At 51.6% G+C, this 18,280-nt stretch overlaps 1 protein-coding gene and 1 long non-coding RNA gene across 2 annotated transcripts in view; both read left to right on the top strand.

Moving 5' to 3' along the window:
- Positions 1 to 18,280, top strand: part of LOC309851678 — a 355,127-nt gene that overhangs the window by 329,639 nt on the left and 7,208 nt on the right. The window lies entirely within an intron of this gene.
- NXN (nucleoredoxin) overlaps positions 1 to 18,280 on the top strand; it is a 151,834-nt gene that overhangs the window by 128,286 nt on the left and 5,268 nt on the right. Inside the window, exons 5-7 of the mRNA XM_082707162.1 lie at positions 749 to 855; positions 15,980 to 16,159; positions 17,835 to 17,959. Coding sequence (XP_082563288.1) covers positions 749 to 855; positions 15,980 to 16,159; positions 17,835 to 17,959 — 412 coding nt within the window. The remainder of the gene's footprint in view (positions 1 to 748; positions 856 to 15,979; positions 16,160 to 17,834; positions 17,960 to 18,280) is intronic.

The raw sequence follows: 18,280 nt of genomic DNA, 5'->3' as shown, positions 1-18,280 counted from the left end.
TCAGCAGGGACCCTGTTTCCCTTCCTCTCTCTGCCTGCCTCTCTGCCTACTTGTGATCTCTCTCTCTCTCTCTCTGTCAAATAAATAAATCTTAAAAAAAAAAACTTTATTGAAGTATCACTTTCGTACAATTCAATGATTGTTGACCAGTGTATGTACCCTTGTATGTATGTGTATGTACCCAATGTATGTTGACCAGTGTATGTACCCATTTCCATCATCACAAGGTGCCTTCTCAGTCCGCACCCTCAAACCCCAGCCCCGGGGAGCCCCTCATCTGCTTCCTATCACTGTGGTTAGATCTGTCGTTCTTATAGTTTTTTTTTATACATGGAATCCCAGGCTTCCGCTTGGTTAAGAGTGTGCTTATACACTGTCATACGCACAGACTAGAAGTGTCATGGGAATGCAGTGTCCATGGACACCTAGGCTGCTTATAGAAGTGCTACCTATCGCTGCTGATAAATGAGAAGTTGGGCCGGAGTTCAATTGCTAGGACCCAGGGAGCGGGCTGCTTGGAATGGCCTAGATCACATCTGCCTGTTGTGAGGAGGCTGTTGCTTTTCCGTGTACACCAGAGGGGGTAGAATAGTCCATCGCCCCCTCACCCCGTAATCTGGTATCCGAGGAGCACAATAGGGGCGCCAAACCTGTGGAGCCCTGGCTGTAGCTTGGTAGAAGGCAGGGAGGACCCTGCAGTGGTGCTTTTGGGGATAACCGAGCCTTGCTTCCATGTGTGTCTCTGTAGGTCCGAGGACTCATTCAAACAGTACTTCAGTGAGATGCCCTGGCTCGCTGTCCCCTATACCGACGAGGCCCGGCGGTCACGCCTCAACCGGCTGTACGGAATCCAAGGTAGGCCTTCCTGACTCCATGGGGCTCCCTGAAGACTTGCTGGACTGGCTCACCACACCTTTGGCTTTTCTTTTAGAGGGAAAAGGACATCTTTATTTCCATAACTGTTCGTGTTCCTGGCTGTCTTAAAAATTATATGCTGTGAGTTCTACGGTGTGTAAATTATATCCCATTAAAGCCATTGTTTTTTTGTTTTTGTTTTTCTTGAAGTACTTGTCCAGGCGGAACAGCCCCTTCTCAGCGCCTGACCTCGTGTGCTCTGATGCAGTTGGGCGGTGGAGCCCTCAATCCCAAATGATGTGGGCAGAACCCTATCCTAAGGTTACCTGTCAGACAGACCTAGGAATGGTCTTTGGTTCCATCAGTGAGACTCTGAGTCTCCGTTTCCTCATTGCTCATTATCATGATCTGAGCCTCAGTTTCCTTATCCACAAAGTGGGCCTGATAAATCCCTGCAGCAAGGAGTCTCTGGGAGCATTCTTAGGGTAAGGGATATAGAGCATTTTCTCGTTCCTGAGGCACAGTAGTGAGGGCTGAGTGGCTGGGACTTGTAGGTGAGAAAACTCATTTCCTGAGAGTGTTGAAAACTAGGACTTAAAGTACTAATCATGTGTGTTTTCTGGGAGTAACAGTTATTAAATGAGGCAAACTGTGTTTTTATTCTCTATAATGTGAATATCTTCTTCTCAGCCTTCACCCGGCTGGCTTTTGTCTTGATAAAGCACTTAACTGACCTATTAAGAATTAAATGCATTCTTCTATGTCAGTTATAACTCAATTTTTAAAAAAAGGATTAAACTCATTTCCTTGGTAGCCATAGTACCAGGTCCCGGTTAGCCCTAGGCAGACACAGCTAATATTTGAGTTCTCAGTGCTTCTTGTGTTATAGGGAGTAGGAGGGGGAAGAAAAAAGGCAAATCAAAATTTAGCCACAAATTCCACAGCTTAGAGGGGACTCATAAGGTTCTTTGAGCTTTTTCTTTACCATTTAGAGAAAGCATATGGCTTTGTTTGGAGCTAAGCTTTAAAAAAAAATGAACAGTTAATTTTAAGTCAGTGCTTCTCCATTCCAAACGCACATAAGAGGCCTCTAGGGAGCTTGTGAAAAGGCAGATTCAGATTCCCTGGGTCTGGCTACGAGTGGGGCTGAGATCCTGCCTCTCTAGCAAGCCCCCAAGTGACACTGATGCGGGTGGCCCAGGGACCACACTTTGGGTATTGATAAGCTAGGTCTTATTGAAGCTAACCCTTCAGGATTGTGGAGGCTCATGCCTCGTTTTAAAAAAATGAAATCAGTTCCCTTCCCCAACAAAAGCTAAGTGATAGATAGGAATTGTTTACTGGTCCAGAAGGAAGGGTACTGGGTTGAGTGACTTTAAGAAAATATCACAAGTTTATTTCCTTCTCGCACTCTGTTTGCACAGAGACTTAAATCATGCGGGCCTTGGTGTAGGAGCAGCATCTGTCGAGAGGAGTCTCAGGAATGACCTTTGGCTGGTGGTACTAAACAGAGGGTTAAATTGCCCCTTTGTGAGGATAAGTGAAACTTCAGGTCTCTGAATTCTTACATTCATTCATCTGACAAGTTATTTACTGAGAGCTGGCTAGAGGAGGTCTATTCTTCTGGGCCTGGGAGACACAGTCTTGAGTAAAAACAGACCCCATCCCTACCCGCAGGGTGCTTACAGTCCTAAACGGGAGGCTCATACCCCATCAGTCAATTGTACAAATAAACCTAAGTGCGATTGTGAGTGCTTTGAAGGAAGGTGTCCCCAGTGCTAGCGGGGCCTGTAACAGGGAATCCAGATTGGCTGGGAAGGTAAGAATGTTACATTCAAATGGAGATCTGGAAACCATAGGAGTTTTAAATGTAAAATAAAGAGAAAGAATGTTATCAGCAGAAGACACAGAGGCCCTGCCGGTGTAGGGCTACTGGGAAAGAGATCCAGGGCAAGGGTCCTCTGCAATCAGAGTATGACAGGGAAAGGACAGGGCTGGAGGGTTTTGAATGTTTTCCTCGGTCCCCTTTGTTCACTTAAAAAACACACCTTAGTCCTAGGATTCAGATCTTCACCCCAGAGGTGACTCTGTGTGTCGCTTAAAGGAGATGTGACAGTCTTACATTTTTTTCTAAGATTTTATTTGTCAGAGAGAGAGCGAGTGAGCACAAGTAGGAGGAGAAGCAGCAGGTGGAAGGAGAAGCAGCAGGCAGAAGGAGAAGTGGACACCCTAGTGAGCAAGGCCCCCCTTTGCAGGGCTCAATCCCAGGACCCTGGGACCATGACCTGAGCCAAAGGTAGATGTGTAACCCACTGAGCCACCCAGGCATCCCATCACAATCTTATTGTAACTGCATAGTGGGAAAGGGGTGCAGTCAGCCAGTGTGAATGTCCCTCAGCCTCAGTCCCTGGGTTGTGACTAGATGTTCTTGAAGGGGCTCTAGGTGAGACCTACTGGTAGGCTGGGTAGTTCCAGAGCTTTTCTTAGTGATACCTAGATTTTGCTGCCCTTAAGTGCCCAGGTTTACATGCAGCTGTACCCTGCTTCTTCTGAGGACCATAGATTTCTCATCTTGGTCCTTGCAGCAATACAGAGACATTCCTAAGTTTTCTCTATTCTCTACTCCCCCTATACACCAGCAGGCGTCTTTGATATGTGTCTGCCTCTGACTCCCCAACAAAGGCCCTTCAGTCATGTTCTGGCTTCTCCTGCCTCCTCTCTTCCAGCTTCTGTACGTGTCTGTGTACATGCATGTATTCACACACAAATGTGCACAAAACGTGACTCTGCGACATGCTTGGGCCGTGGAGCATACCCTCACATATGACCACGGAGGCATCTTAGAGGTACATACCAAGAAGGATCTCAACTCTCCTACATCTACCAGGCCCGGGGCCTCTTGGATCTTTGCCTGGGGCATTGTTTCCTGTTTCTCATATTATTCCACTTTCACTGATACCACCTCTCTTGTCTAGGCCACCAACAACTCAGTCTTGTCTCTACCTTCCACTGAGTGAACTTGAACTAGTTCTTATCCTCAGTAAAATTGAGAGGCTTCAGCGTTGGGCCTTAATAAATATTTAACAGATTAACTTGAAGGAAAGGGTTAAATTTCCTTTTACAATAGAAAAGGTAACTTTTGGATGTCAAAAAACTTAAACAAAGGCAACCAACAATATTAATAACATGTATGGCAAATCGTCAATATCTTTAATAGAAAAAGAGATCTCCTTAGAAAAAAAGGGAGAATTGGGTACCTGAGTGGCTCAGTTGGTTAAGTCTCTGCCTTTGGCTCTGGTCATGAACCCAGGGGCCCTGCTTCTCCCCCTGCTTGTGCGCGCATGCGCTCGCTCTCTCTCTCTGTCAAATGAATAAATAAAAGCTTTAAAAAAGAGAGAGAATTTAGTAAAAACTATGTATAGGATATGAGGCAGGCAGTTCATCCAGGGCATTGGTATGATAGGATCATATCATGATTTACAGATGAAAACACTGAATTTGTATCTATCTCATTTGCAAAGAACTCCGAGCACCCCGATCCCCACTAAAAGAGAATCCCTGTATAGGGAAGAGAGCAGACTACTAGTAGAAATGTAAATCAGGACAAACTTTCAGGAGACCAATTGGCAATATACATCAAAGGCCTTTAAAAATCTACAAAACCTTTAATTTAGAAATCCCACTTGTAGGAATTAGTGCTCAGGAAATTATCCTATAGTGCCCGGCAGAAGCTGAACTTCTCTTGAGCAAGTGGTGGATTTTTGTTTTTAGTTTTTTTCCTTCATCTTTTGTGTATGTTGGATTTCATTATGGACCACATACCCCCCACCCCGTAACCCCTAGAAAACCCAGAGCTGAATTTGTTAACCACTTTTAGCAACTTTGCAAAACTCACCTTTTTTGTTGCATGCCCTTGACCCTGTTAGCTTCATTTACTCTTCCTGTTTTCCCTTCAGGAGGATATTTTCATCTGTTTTTATTGGCTTATATCACATACTTTTTAAGCAGTCTCCAATCCTTTTTGGAAGAAAGGCAGAGTAGGTTTAAATGCATGGGAATCTATTTCTTGAACTTCCGCTAACCACCAAGCCCATGCACTGAGCTCCGTGGGAAATAGGAAACCAGAAGAGTAGCCTGGTGCTGCCCTTGAGTGGACAGGAGGAGACTTACATTGGGGGATAATCTCAAGAGCAGAGTATGATGATGTCTTGAGGAACTAGAAAGTGTTGGTCCAGTAAGTGCCATTTTGTATGAGGGCTTAGAAGACTGCCACTTGTCCCAGCCATCACAAGGCCACTCCATGCAGAGGCACATTCTTTCCCAGCCCATGCCATCAATGAGCGGAATCTTTCCTCCCCGAGGTAGAGCCCTTTACTGGATGGGGAAAGTGGCGGGGGGGTGGGGGGGTGGGGCGCAGGTGTTCCTGGCAGTCAGTGCTAAGGCTGTGGAATCACTTGAAACTAACAATTACCAAAAGATGGTCTATATCATGCATAGTCACTTAGGGTGGCAGTCTGTGCCCTTTCTCTCTGCTCCGTGAGATGCCTCTGGGGACCCTGGGGAAGTGTGGCAAGGGTTGGTACAGAACAGCAGTCTCAGAAGGAGAGATCACAAGCTGCACTGTTCAAGGTTGCCCTACAGACTATTGGGCAGGGCACAGAAGAATTAAATGGATCACGTTCTGCCTGCCTTCGGCCAGCGGAGAAGGGAACACTCAGATTCCGCAGCTGCCAACCTATAAATATTACAGACGTAGGAGCCGCGGTTGTTAGGTGTGGCCCGGGCAGCCGGAAAGTGGCTGCCCACGACTGAGGAGGAGGAGAATGGGGACTTCTCGGAGACACGTTGATCTGGCACCAACTCTTAAGGCCCTGGCAGTGTGGGGATGAGAAGCACGCATGTGGTGGGGACTGCAAGGGGCTCTCAGTTAAGGACCAGCAGGCTGACCTGGAGGGGCACTGTGTGCAGGCGCAGCTAGCCACGGTGAAAAAATGAGATTCAGGCTGATCTTAGCTCCCACCAGCGAGCGTCCTCTGCCTCAGGCTGGCCTGCTGCTGCTCATTGGTTGGCTCCCTGGTATACAACCCCCTCTGCCCTCTGTGCTAGTCTCTCTTCAGAGTGGACCTGTCCCCTCTCCGAGCCGCCTGCTTTCTCGCTCTCAGGTGTACAGTCTCCCTGGCACAGTGTTTGTGCTGACTGCCTCCTTGATCACTGACCTCTTGGGCGAAGCCTTAGGACCCATTCCTGAGGGCATCCTGGCAGGCATTGCCAGCTGACCTTGATCCGTCTGCCTCTGGCCCCATCAAGCCAGACACGCACTAAGGCGCAGTGACCTGAGAGTGTGGAAAGAAGCACAGGATCCTTCTCAAGGCAGCACCTAGTGACCGGCTGCGCAGCGGAATAATCTGAATTCAGATGAGACTCTGGTTTGGAGCTGTTGAACCAGGAAGGCTTCCTAGGACAGGTGGCTCTGGAGCAGAGCCTTTCAGAATGGACGGGATTTAGATAGAGAATGGCGAGGGCAAAGGTCAGAATAGGATGCCTGTAGTGTACTGTAGGGCAGAGTGGGCAGTAAGTCAGTGACACCACCTCCTAGCGAGCCTCGAGCACCATTCCGCACATCTTGATCTTGACCCTTTGCACCTTGGAGCCTTTTGAAAGTTTTGATTAAAGTGGTGATCAGTGCCATAGTGACACTTAATCTAAACTAGAAGAGAAATCCCAGAGGCAGATCATCCACTGGTACTTATGGTGGACACAGTGAGCACCCCCTGTGACTTGGCCTCACACTGGGACTCGTGATGGACCTACCTGTGGGGAGAGAGACAAGTGGCCCATGTGGCTGCTGCAGCCCAGAGCCCATGCCCCTGCGTTTTCCTCCCTCCAGCCTCACAGGGCCACTTACAATCTTCTGCTTCTTGGCATTGTTGGGGAGGCGGGGTTCCGCGTGCATCAGGGGTCTGGTTTCTGTTGGAAGTGCCTGTTGTTGGTAAGTTCTTATGCAGTAGTTTGTACTGATCTTACCAGCCAGCTGTAAGTACAAGTTTCTTGCAAGTACAGACACTCCTCGGGGATGGCACAGGTTCGGTTCTAGACCCCATGCTAAAGCGATACCTCAGTAACAGATTAATTTGGGGGTTGCTGTGGGATGTTGTAGTCATCCAGGGCCAAGATGGCAGTGATCAGGGAGGAAGAATGGCAGTGGGGGTGGTAAGACCGGGCAGGTTATTGACAGAATTTGAGGATAGGGTCTTAGAGTTTGCTGACAGATTTGATGTGGGGTGTGAGAGTGAGGGAGAGTCAGAGACGGCTCCATGGCTTCCTGCCCAAGCGGCCGGAAGGAGGCAGCCCCCGTCAGCGGAGTTGGGGGAGCTGTGTGCGCTGGGTGTGGGGCATGTGGCCAGCAGCCGTATGAATTCAGTTGAACGGTAGCTTAATTCTGACCATGCTGCATTTGAGATGCCCATTAGACCATGCTGCGTTTGAGATGCCCATTAGTCACATCTGCCCATTAGCTGGTGGTGTGGATTCAGCAGTCTGGCACTGGGAGGGAGACGGGCCTTGAGGTAGAAATCTGGCATTTTCCAGTTGTCCCGTAGTTCTAGATCAAGCCTAACATGGGCTGAGGTCTCGTGGGAATGACCGGGGATGTTGGCAATCCACTGACCTCCCTATTCTCCTCTCGCTTCATTTGCTTTTGTTTTCCGACGCTTGGGGCTACCCCTGAAATCCTTTCCCCTTCCCCCTCTCCTTCCACATCACCCATCTGCTATTTCCTGCCACTCGGTTTCTTGGGTTTCTCCTGCATCTCCTTCGCAGAGGCCTGGTGCTCTAATACACCTGGAACGCCAGCATTCCTCCGCACCAGGTTTTCCTGCTTCATCCCAGCATGTTGGATGCACCAACCCAACCCTGGGAACCTTCCAGAAGATTGGCTCCACTAGTGGGATTCATCCCCTGCCTAGAAGCAAGCCCTCATGGCTGTGGCCTGGCTTCCAAGACTCTCCGGAGTCTGGTCTCAGATACCTGTGCAGCCCCATTTCTTACTGCTCCCTTGTGAACACCCTCCCCTCCTACCCCCCAGCCCTGCCATCTCTCCTGGCCTGCTGCCCCAGTGCCTTCCCTCCAGCGCAGACCTTCCTCTTGCGGCCTCCCATGCTCATGTGATCCCTTGCCACGTGTCCCGTTCCCGTGTGTAGCTGCAAGGGCTGACTCCTTTCTTGTGGCTTGGCTGCTGCTTTAGGACACGGAGTGGGGACGTGTAAGTTCCAAGCCAGGAGTTCTTTTCCTTCCTATCCTTCCTCCTCTCTTTCTTGTTCACTCAGGCTTTGCTTCAGGAATCATTTCTTGGGCATCTCCCGAGTGCTGCAGCCGGGGCGAGGCGGCCGAGGGAAGCAGAAGGCAATAGTGAGGTGCCCTGGGCCTGGCACCGGAGCCGCAGGAAGTCTCTTCCCGACTCGCGGAGGTTGCGTAGGTCCATCATCCGGGCTCCTTGCCCTCCACCTAGGATGGTTTTTGCCTTTGGAGCCCTTGTAGTTCACGTCCGTGGTGTGGTATCATTTCTTGAGTCTTGGAAGCAGGGATCTCTTTGCCAGGTGCACCATCTCGGTTGGATTTTGCTTGTTTGCGTCTGAGGATATTTAAATGCCTCCAGTCCAGCTCTGATACCTATGACCTTGATGGAATTGTCGATTCTTCTCTATTCATCATAGCATCATGGAACTCTGAAAATTATTTTTGATTGACTCCTGAGTATTTTCTGAGCTTTGTTTGACTCTCTGGTTACAACTCCAAAGTCATTCAACAGATGTGTTTATATGTATGACTGTATATTTTGGGCTCTTTTGACTTTTTAAGTAAGCTCTCCCCCTAACGTGGGCCTCGGACTCACAACCCTGAGATTAAGAGTTGCACGTGGGGCACCTGAGTGACTCAGTTGGTTAAGCATCCAACTCTTGATTTCAGCTCAGGTCATGTTCTCAGGGTTATGAGATCAAGCCCCACATCCGGCTCTGCCTTCAATACGGTCTTCTTGCAGGTCTCTCTATCCCTCTGCTTACTCGTTCTCTGTCTCACTGTCTCTCCCTCTAATAAATAAAATAAAAAAATTTTATTTAAAAAGAGTTGCACCCTCCACCAACTGAGCCAGCCCGGTGCCCCTACTCACAACACTTTTTTTTCCTTCTTTATTCCTCTTTTAATATTTATTTAATTGAGAAAGAGAGAGAGAGAGAGAGGCAGAGAGAGAAGCAGGCTTCCTGCTGAGCAGAGAGCCTGACACAGGGCTCCATCGCAGGACCCTGAGATCATGACCTGAGCTGAAGGCAAGACACTTAACCAGCTAAGCCACCCAGGCGCCCCTACAACACACTGACACCAAATGTGTGTGGGGTTTTCCCTCCACACTCACCTCCTAGATTCTCTAACACCGCCTGGGTGTCCTAAAAGTCAGCTAAATTCTGGCACCATCTACTTGGGCTTAGTGTCTGATCCCACAGATCTAGCGCTCCGTCCTACCAGAACCCCCACACTTCAGACATAAATCCTAAGTCCAGGCCTCCCATGCTCTGACCAACTAGCCATAAATCAGGGGTGCCCATGACCCCCTCCTTGGGTTTGGTACTTTGCTAGAATGGCCCATAGAACTCAGGAAAGCAGTTGATTTATTCTCATGTTTATTGTAAAGGCTACAAGCCAGAAAGAGACAGAGGGAACTGATGCCTGGGGTGTGTGGGAAGGGGCGCAGAGCCCCCATGTCCTCTGGGCACACCACCCTCTCAGCATCTCCAGGTGCTCACCAATCCAACCCAAAGCTCTGCCCCCACCAGTTAGGGATCTTTATGGAGGTTCCTTTACAAAGATAGGATTGATTCAATTCCTGCCCATTGTGGATTAGCTCAGCCTCCAGTCCTTCTCTCCCCTCCCCCAGGGGCAGAGGTCAGGGGGCCCAGCTGGATGATCCAACTTTCCATTCAGGCCTTTCTGGCCACCAAACTCCACCTTCTGAAGCTTTTTAGGGGTCCCCAGCCACTGGTCACCTCATCAACATGCAAAGACACCATCGTGCCAGATTCCAAGGGTCTTAGAAGCTCTTGTGTCAGGATCTGAGATCAAATGTTGTTAAGACCAAGTATTATAACAGGAGGTCCCTCTCACCCCTTCCTCCCAAGAAATTACAAGGGTTTGGGGAGCTCAGTGCCAGGAACTGGGGATAAAGACCAATTGTGTGTTTCTTACTATATTACAATATCACCATGTACACACAGTCCACACGTATGTGGGGTCAGTAGAGGGTTCTTACCGTTTTGAGGATCCGGTCTTCAGCAAATCCTGCAGGGCTGTCTGGGAGAGCTCATGCTTCCTGACTCTCTCTGTGTCCTGGGGTCTGTGTCTCCTCCTGAAGCGGTCCGATGAAGAGCAGCACCGGGGACGTTCCCCTGCTCAACCCACTGCCGAGCCACCTCCGCCTGGCCCGTGCCTTACAGGGACCAGGCACCCTGATCTGATGGTCACTTTGTGTATTGAGGCACATGAGCACAGAGCTTCCCTGTGTGATCCCAACAAGCTCCAATGAAAATGTTCATCCTGGAAGCTGGACCCAGCATCCCGAAGGACACCTTGCATAAGATGCCTTGTTGAGCTGCCTGTGCAGCTGGCCGTGGCAGTGTACGGATCTTGAGGACTTTACCAGACCTGTGACTGGCCTGCCCAAGCCGAAAGTCCTGTTCCTACCACTGCTGCTGTTGCTGCCGCTGCTGGTGGCTGATCCCTGCTCCTTCTGGCGCTCTGGACTGAGCCCAGGCAGTGTTAACCAGCAGCTTCACCAGGACATCTGGGCTCACCGAGGCCCTGGTATTCCTTTGTCCCACGAGTGGCCCTTTTACTCTGAGTCCCAGGTCTCCCTACTGCCCCAGCTTCATGCAGCCTGGGGAGTTTGCAGCCCTAGGAGCGGTTTAAAAATGCCTTTCTAAGAAAAGCATTTAGACACACTTGGCAAAAGGCAAATCCCATTAGCAATTGCCTAATCCTGGCTGTCAGAGAACACTGTATTCTTTGCAAGGAGGCTTAGTGCCCCTTCTCTCCTGGGTTGGGGGCCCTAGCGTTTTGTTCCTCCTCTCCCCTCTGCTGGCCCTGACCTTTGGGGAGGGCAGACAGCTTAAGGGCTGTGTAGGGGACAGAGGGACAGAGGCAGGCCCCACCTCCAGAAGAACAGTCCTGGAGTGGGATGGTGCTTCCAACCTTGGGGGGTAGAGGGATAGCAGGGGGCGGGGGCGTCAGTGGGAGGACCCTGGGCAGCAGGATTGCCTTCTCTGGCTTCTCTGTCACCCCCTTTCCGTCCTCCTCCTCTTCCCTTTCCCGCCTTCCTCTTGATTCTGCCATCCTCCTCCCTCTTTCCCGAACTTGGCCCTCTTTCCCACCCCCATCAAAAATGAATTTGAGGCAGAACCTATTGATTTCGTACAGAAACAACCCATCTGGAGATCGTGTTTTTGAGTGGTTTTTGTTTTTTTTTTTTTTTTCAGTGGAGGGGGAGGACAGGCCAGTGCCAGTGTGTTTCATAGCCCAGTCTCAGTGTTTGGAGGGCTGGCCCCGGAGCCCTGGGTGGGGGCAGGCTGGGCACTGCCTCGGTGTCCCATTCTGGTAAAGTCTCGTTTACTTTGGAGAACATAAAAAATAAAAAATAAGGAAGAACAAAGAGTAAGAATAAGTATCCATGTGGCCACCACCTAGAAGTGACCGTTTTGCTGCAGGTGTTAAAAATCTAAACAAATGGGTGCAGGAACACAGACAAAGGGGAGCCTCCCGTGCCGCCCCGCAGTGCTGGGCTCCCTCCCCGGGGGAAATGCTGCCATACGTTTCATGTGTATCTTTGTAATTGGTTTTCATATTTTTACTGCCTATGTACAAACCCATGAATAATAAATAGCCGTGCCAGGTGTGTTTTTTAGAAGCAAACTTAAGTGCTGACATGCTGTAATACCAGTCTGTAACTTGCTTTTCTCACTAAAGTTCTGTGTTCAAGATTTCTTGTTGCTCTGATACCTGGTTAATTTCTCTGCAGTGCCGAAAAGGGCTTCACCGTGGGAGCGACCCAGTTTACGTCGCCTTTCCACTGTTGATGGACACTCTGTTGGGTCTGGTTTCTCTTTCTTACAAGAATGGGACCATAAATGTCTTTGTGCCTCCCGTCACAGACACGCGGCCCCAGTGGCTTGCGGGCTTACGGGCCAAGTTCAAGTTGGCCAGAGCCATCCCTGCACCCTGCCTTGCGATCCTCCCGAGTTTTACCACGCAGACCAGCTGCCCCTCTCCCTCCCTGGGCTTTCCAGGCAGGGGATGGTTTGGGGGAGTCAGCGGGGAGTGCAGACAGAGCTGCTGAAGGAAACTGGCAGGCCATGTGGCCCAGGCGTGGTCTGTGTCTGTTGTCCTTGCCTGACTGCCCTCCAGTTCTTCTTTGGTTTTTATTTTAAGCTAATACACATTTATCATAACACCAATTAAGAAAACTCAGATCTCTATCCCTCTCACCCACATTCCTGCCTTGCTACACACTTGTTTTTCCTGTTCTGAGTTCCTTTTGGTCTCTGTCCACACGCATACATACTTACCCAGAGCTGTAATCGCACACACGGTGCTAGATATTCGCTACTTTCTATTTAACGGTATTTTACAAACTGTTTCCTCCTTGCTATAGGCCCCACCATGGGATCACATGTTGCCCGGCCATGTGCCCTCACCTGCTCTTCCTGCAGAGGGGCTGCTTTTCCTCCATTTCTCTCTTCCAGCTCCCAGCAGTCTTTGCGTGATGACTCCCAGCCCCCTCAGATCCTATTGCCATCTAGAAGCAGAGAAAGAAAGCTCTCAGGGTGACAGCCTGCCCGGCTCCTGTCCTGACTGAGCTCCCTGGCCCCAGGCCCCTACCACCACCACCTCCTTCAAAAGCTTCTCTTCCCCCCGCAGTAGAGAAGCAGACAAACTCAATGTAGGACAGGCTCAGGACACATGGCTTTGAGATTGTTTTAAAGACTCAGAGATAGCTTCCTCCCAGGAGGAAACCATTTGGAGCAGGCTTTGAGGCCTTGCTCTTTCTTTGTGGGTTTTGAGGGAGACTGTGAAGGGGACGTGTAGGCACTGCTCGTGGGCCAGCCCGGAGGCCCAGGGCCGAGGGCTTGAGGCAGAAGCTCTCTCTAGAAGCCAGGGCGTGTTATGTTCTTCCTCTGCCCAGCGTTAAGCTTGGGATGGCGCAAGTAAATAGACACCAGCCCCATGCGGGGTAGATGTCACAGAGTCCTCGCGGCGGCGTTGACATTGTCTTGAATTCTGTTTGTTCAGGTAACTTCCTCCAGCCAGCCCAGAGATTGCTGTTGATCCCACTAGGCTATGGCAGCAGTCTTCCTTACCTCTGCCTTCCCAGGGGCCAAATAATCAACCCAGGGACAACCAAAACTAGCAATAAGGAACCACTTTATAAGAAGAGCTAGCGCGGATGGAGTATACTCATGGTACAGCAGTTTCTCCGCTCTCAGCGTTTTACACTTATCCTCTTGTTCGCTCCTCACAACACCCAGCAAGAGAGGAGGAGACGGTGTCCGCCCCCTGTGACAGCTGTGGAAATGAGGCTCCAGGAAGTTTAAGTGGGTGGCCTGGATCTTCCTTAGAATTCTCCCTGTGCTTTCCCTCAGCCATCCCGGTCAACCCAGCCAGCCGGGAGCCGACGAGCTCCAGCAGAGATGAGGTGCTCCCTCTGCATTCCCTTCAGAGAAGCCCCTCGCTGGCGTGGAAGTTATTTCGTACAGAGGCATCGATTAGAAATTTTCCATTCCCTTTCAGTTTCCCATTAGAGGCTTTGCCCTATTTTCTCCTTAGAAGTCTCTGCCTGGGAGAACCTGCTTCAAGCGAGGGGAGTGGGGATGGCTTGCTGCCGGGAGGAGAGGGAAGAGGGGATGGCAGCCCCAGCCTCCCTCTGTAGCCTTGAGGAAGAAGTAGAGAAAGCTGTGGATGCTGGGGGGAGATTTTAGGGGGGAGTTCCCTCAACTACTTGAGAGCGCCCCCACCCGCAGTGGCCAGGTAGAAAAACAACAGGCAGGGGCGCCTGGGTGGCTCAGTAGGTTAAAGCCTCTGCCTTTGGCTCAGGTCATGATCCCAGGGTCCTGGGATCGAGCTCTCTGCTCAGTGGGGAGCCTGCTTCCTCCCCTCTCTCTCTGTCTGCCTCTCTGCCTACTTGTAATCTCTGTCTGTCAAATAAAATAAATAAAATCTTTTAAAATAAATAAATAAATAAATAAATAAAAGAAAAACAACAGGCAGACCAGGGCTCCTATCTCAGTGTGGCCACTTGTGGCCGGATGACCTTAGGTGGGTGATCTAAGGGCTGGGGAGAGCCAAGGCCCGGGGCGGTGCTGTTCCTTGGTGGAATCAGCTGAGGATTCCTCAGCAGCCAGCCTGGGGCTCCCATGTCCTTGTCCTGCTGGACCCCAAGGACTTCAGAGTCTATAGTCGTGGTAATCGAGAAGACCCCTTAGAAACTAGGAGTCCCTTGGAGAAACTGAGGCACCAAACCGGGAAGTGGGTTTCTTTGCCTTCAGGTTTTACTTTTCTTCGCTTCTCTGTCCTTTGCCTGTGTGTTCTTCACAGACCAGCTCAGCATCCCACGTCTGGACTACAAACAGGCCAGCTGCTCTGTCTAATCATAGTAGGAGGCGGGCCCCGGTTCAACCCAGCACTTATAATTGCCAAGAACTTTACCAAAGCCTATTTGAGATGGGGTATGGCTATGGGAGGCATTCGCCAACAGCCGGCTGGCGTGTCGCGGTGTCCGCGTCCATCCCTCAGGATGCGGCGTCCACCCATCCTCGGGGATGGGGAGGCCAGACTCTGGAGGCTGACCTGCTGCTGTCAGGATGGAACTGGAAACACCCCAGATTTCTTGTGTGCTCTGTGTGACACACAACTCAGGAGGCCTGGCCAGTCCTGAGAATGTCCCAGGAGCCCCGGCTGCGTGCGTCTGTACGTGATACAGTGGGAACGGCAGTTCTCCATTTCTCTGTGAACCCGTTCTCCAACATGCCCAGCCACTTCTTCTAATAGGTGTGAACATAATGGACTTGTTTAAGTCCTTTTGAAGTCAGGCCCACCACTGCCTCCCTGCTGAGCCAACAGCCGCACAAGCATTACAAAACACTGGGGCCATATTCCTGGTCCCTCGACGGCTGTTGCCCCTTCTTCCCCCCACAGAGAAGTAAAATGTCAGCAGAGCAAATTACTCACTGAATACTTTGGAATCTATAAATATTAAATTGCTATGGCTGTCACTGGCCCAGATAAAATTAAAGCTCTGGTCAGCTCCAGAGGAGAGGTGGCTGGTTGGGGGCGGGGCGGGGGTGGGCAGGAGCTGCTGTCATTGGAGAGACAAGTGTCTCCAAGAGGACAGAGCCGTGGCTGTGGTCTGTGGTTGGTGGGGGGTACCCTGGATGGAGGAGAGGCAGCGGGCAGTGGGGTACAAAGAGCCAGGAGGTCGAAATCCCAAATGCGACTATAACCAGGATGGAGTTTTCTCTGGTTTCTCACTTGAGGCTTAATGGTTGGGAATATGTGTGGTTTACTGGGAGTCTTGTGTCTCATTTCTTTCTCCAGCCCAGGACCCTCTCTCTCCAGGCAGTAGGGCTAGAGATGGAGGTGGGGTCGCGGGCTCCCTGGCAGCCAGCTGTCCCCTGTTGTGTGCAGCCCCTGCCCCAGGCTCCCCCACCCTCACACTGGCAGGCTGGCAAGTATGGGCCTGTGTTTTCACACCCTTTGCTTGGGTTTTTGGTCCCCTGTAGGTGGCAGGGGTGTCTTCTTTGAGATCTCCTGAGGGTTTATTGCGTGTTTCTGTATGCCAAGACCCGGTGCTAAGTTCTTTGAATGCACTACCTTGTCGATATTTACAAAGTGAGAGAAGGAGGGAAGTGTTGTCCATTTCCCACACTGCAGTGGGGGACACTGAGACCATGAGGCCAGGAGAGGGGAAGGGAGTTGCCGGCTTCCTTGGGCAAGTCGCAAGGGAGTCCTGTGGCTGTTCAGTGACTGAGCCTGGAACCCGCCCCAGCACTTCCGGACTCTCAACCGAGCTCTCTCTCCCTTGCAGGCATCCCCACCCTCATCGTGCTGGACCCCCAGGGGGAGGTGATCACGCGGCAGGGGCGAGTGGAGGTGCTGAACGATGAGGACTGCAGGGAGTTCCCGTGGCACCCCAAGCCCGTGCTAGAGCTCTCCGACTCCAATGCTGTGCAGCTCAACGAGGGCCCCTGCCTTGTCCTGTTCGTAGGTAGGAATCCTGGTAGGAGTCCCAGGGTGGGCCAGACTCAAAGGATCTCACATTTGGGGGGGTGTCTGTCCCTGCAGCTTCTTTCTGTCAGGAACAATGCCAAGCCTGGGCCTTTGTCTTTCCCTGCAGCCTTGCTTTTGACCCCAATGATTTATTCATGGCTCTGCCCCTGCGGGAGGGGTTCTGGGAGCTGGCTCTGTGCTTTCCTTCCTAGACTGCCGGCTGGGAAGAATAGGTCAGGCTGGAGCCCGCCCCACAACCAGACCCATTGTTGGAAGGAAGCCTGCTGCAGCAGCTGCAGCTGCGGGCTGGGTTCCCTTGGGCGAAGGCCCCACCCCCACCCTAGCCACAGGGCCGCATCTCAGGCCAGGTGTCCCTCTCAGTCTCCCCACTCTCTGTTCAGTGGGGGGCTGTTCTGCGGGGCAGGAAGACACCAGAACATTCACTCCAGGCTCCCTGTAGCCCTGTGGGATGACCCCTGTTCCTTTTGCAAAGGAGTGACTGCTGGTCAGGCGCCACCTCACCTTCTGCCTTGGGACATGTTACTCAGCTCCAACTCAAAATAATTTGGAGTCCTAGAATCCATGGCTGAGATGTTGTGAAACCCATTCAGTTGATGGGGTGGGTAGGGGAGGTGTTCTGGAAGCCTGCAAACTGACTTGCAGGCTGGTCACTGTGCTTGGAGAAAAGAGGTCTCCTGGGGAAGGATGGTCTTGGGGAATCCTTGTCCTCGGGGCTTTGCTGCCTGCCGCTGGCTCACATACCCACATTGCAGGGCCTCTAGGGAATCGTTTTGAACTGAGGGACAGTTGCATTTCACAGGCCCTCTCTAGATGTTGGTTAGGAAGTCCCAGAGAGGCAAAGCGAGTTCCCAGCATCACAGAGCGGGTTGGATGTGAGTCAGGAATAGGTCCTGACACGTCTGCACGCTGCGGGCCCCTGGGGCCATGTGGCATTCCTGGGTGAAAGTCCTGCTGCCTGCCTCCCCTTCCCTGCTTTGCCACTCAGGGAGTTGTCTTGTTCTGGGTTACAAGTTCCTGCGGAAGTGAGCCCCAGGGCCCCCCGGAGTTGCTCCCCTGCTGTTCTTTCATTGGAGGCAAGAGATGACTAACAGGGACTCTGGGACATCCAGGGAAGGCAGTCCATCCTCTCCCTGATGAGTCCAGCCAGCCATGAAGTTGGCTTTCCAGGAGTCCCAGTGCCTCCCCATTGCCACAAAGCTGCAGACTGGACTGTAGTCCTGACCCCCTCCTCACTGCCCCAGCTACCACCTCTTCTGCCATCTTCAGTAGGAGGTCAGATCTGAGATCATTCTGCGGTTCTGTGATTGAGAGAAAAACTACAAGGACCTTAGGTCCTGGCTTTGGAGAAGCTCAGCTTCCAAGGCCAGTTTGTGATGAATTCGGTGGAAAGAATAGCGGTGTCTGGGGTGTCAGTGAGTTGTTCCTGTGGGAGCACAGTGCAGTGGTGTGCATGTGCCACGGACTCCCCCTACACCCCCCCCCCACCGCCTCATGTACCCCAGAGGCAAGGCCTGTGTCCCAGGGGAAATGTTGCTTCCGTGCAGGGGCTTCCCAAATGGCCATTTCAGGCCCTGGACCCAGCTCCCTCAGGGGGCGCCACTCCATCTGTTCCACAAACCAGTGCTTCTCGCGTCTCTCTCTCCCCATTACAGATTCTGAGGATGATGGGGAGTCTGAGGCAGCCAAGCAGCTGATCCAGCCAATAGCCGAGAAGATCATTGCCAAGTACAAAGCCAAAGAGGAGGAGGCCCCACTTCTGTTCTTTGTGGCGGGGGAGGTAGGTGCCGCTGGGGCCTACGGGCTGCTCAGCAGACCCAACTTTTGGGAAGTGCATGATGCAGCTCTAGGGGATGTTAGAAGGAACCCCAGGATCTGGGGTGAAGAACCCACAGACAGATGTGGCATGAAAAAGTGTATCATCCCATATGGAAAACCGTTTTCTGTGGCTGCTGTACCTTCTTCCCTCGTTTGCCACTCGGCAGCCTCGGAGCCACAGGGGTGCCCTCCTGGGAAAGGGCTGCTCCCCAGGCTGCTAGGAAGAGTGGCAGCCACAAAGATGGTCAGCAGCACTCCCTCCATCCTGGCTGGGTCCAAACCA

The sequence above is a fragment of the Mustela nivalis genome, assembly GCF_964662115.1.
Source record: "Mustela nivalis genome assembly, chromosome: 17".
NCBI classification, from domain to species: Eukaryota; Metazoa; Chordata; class Mammalia; order Carnivora; family Mustelidae; genus Mustela; species Mustela nivalis.
Note: the sequence above shows the minus strand (reverse complement) of the source record. Positions and strands in the feature narration are given on the sequence as shown.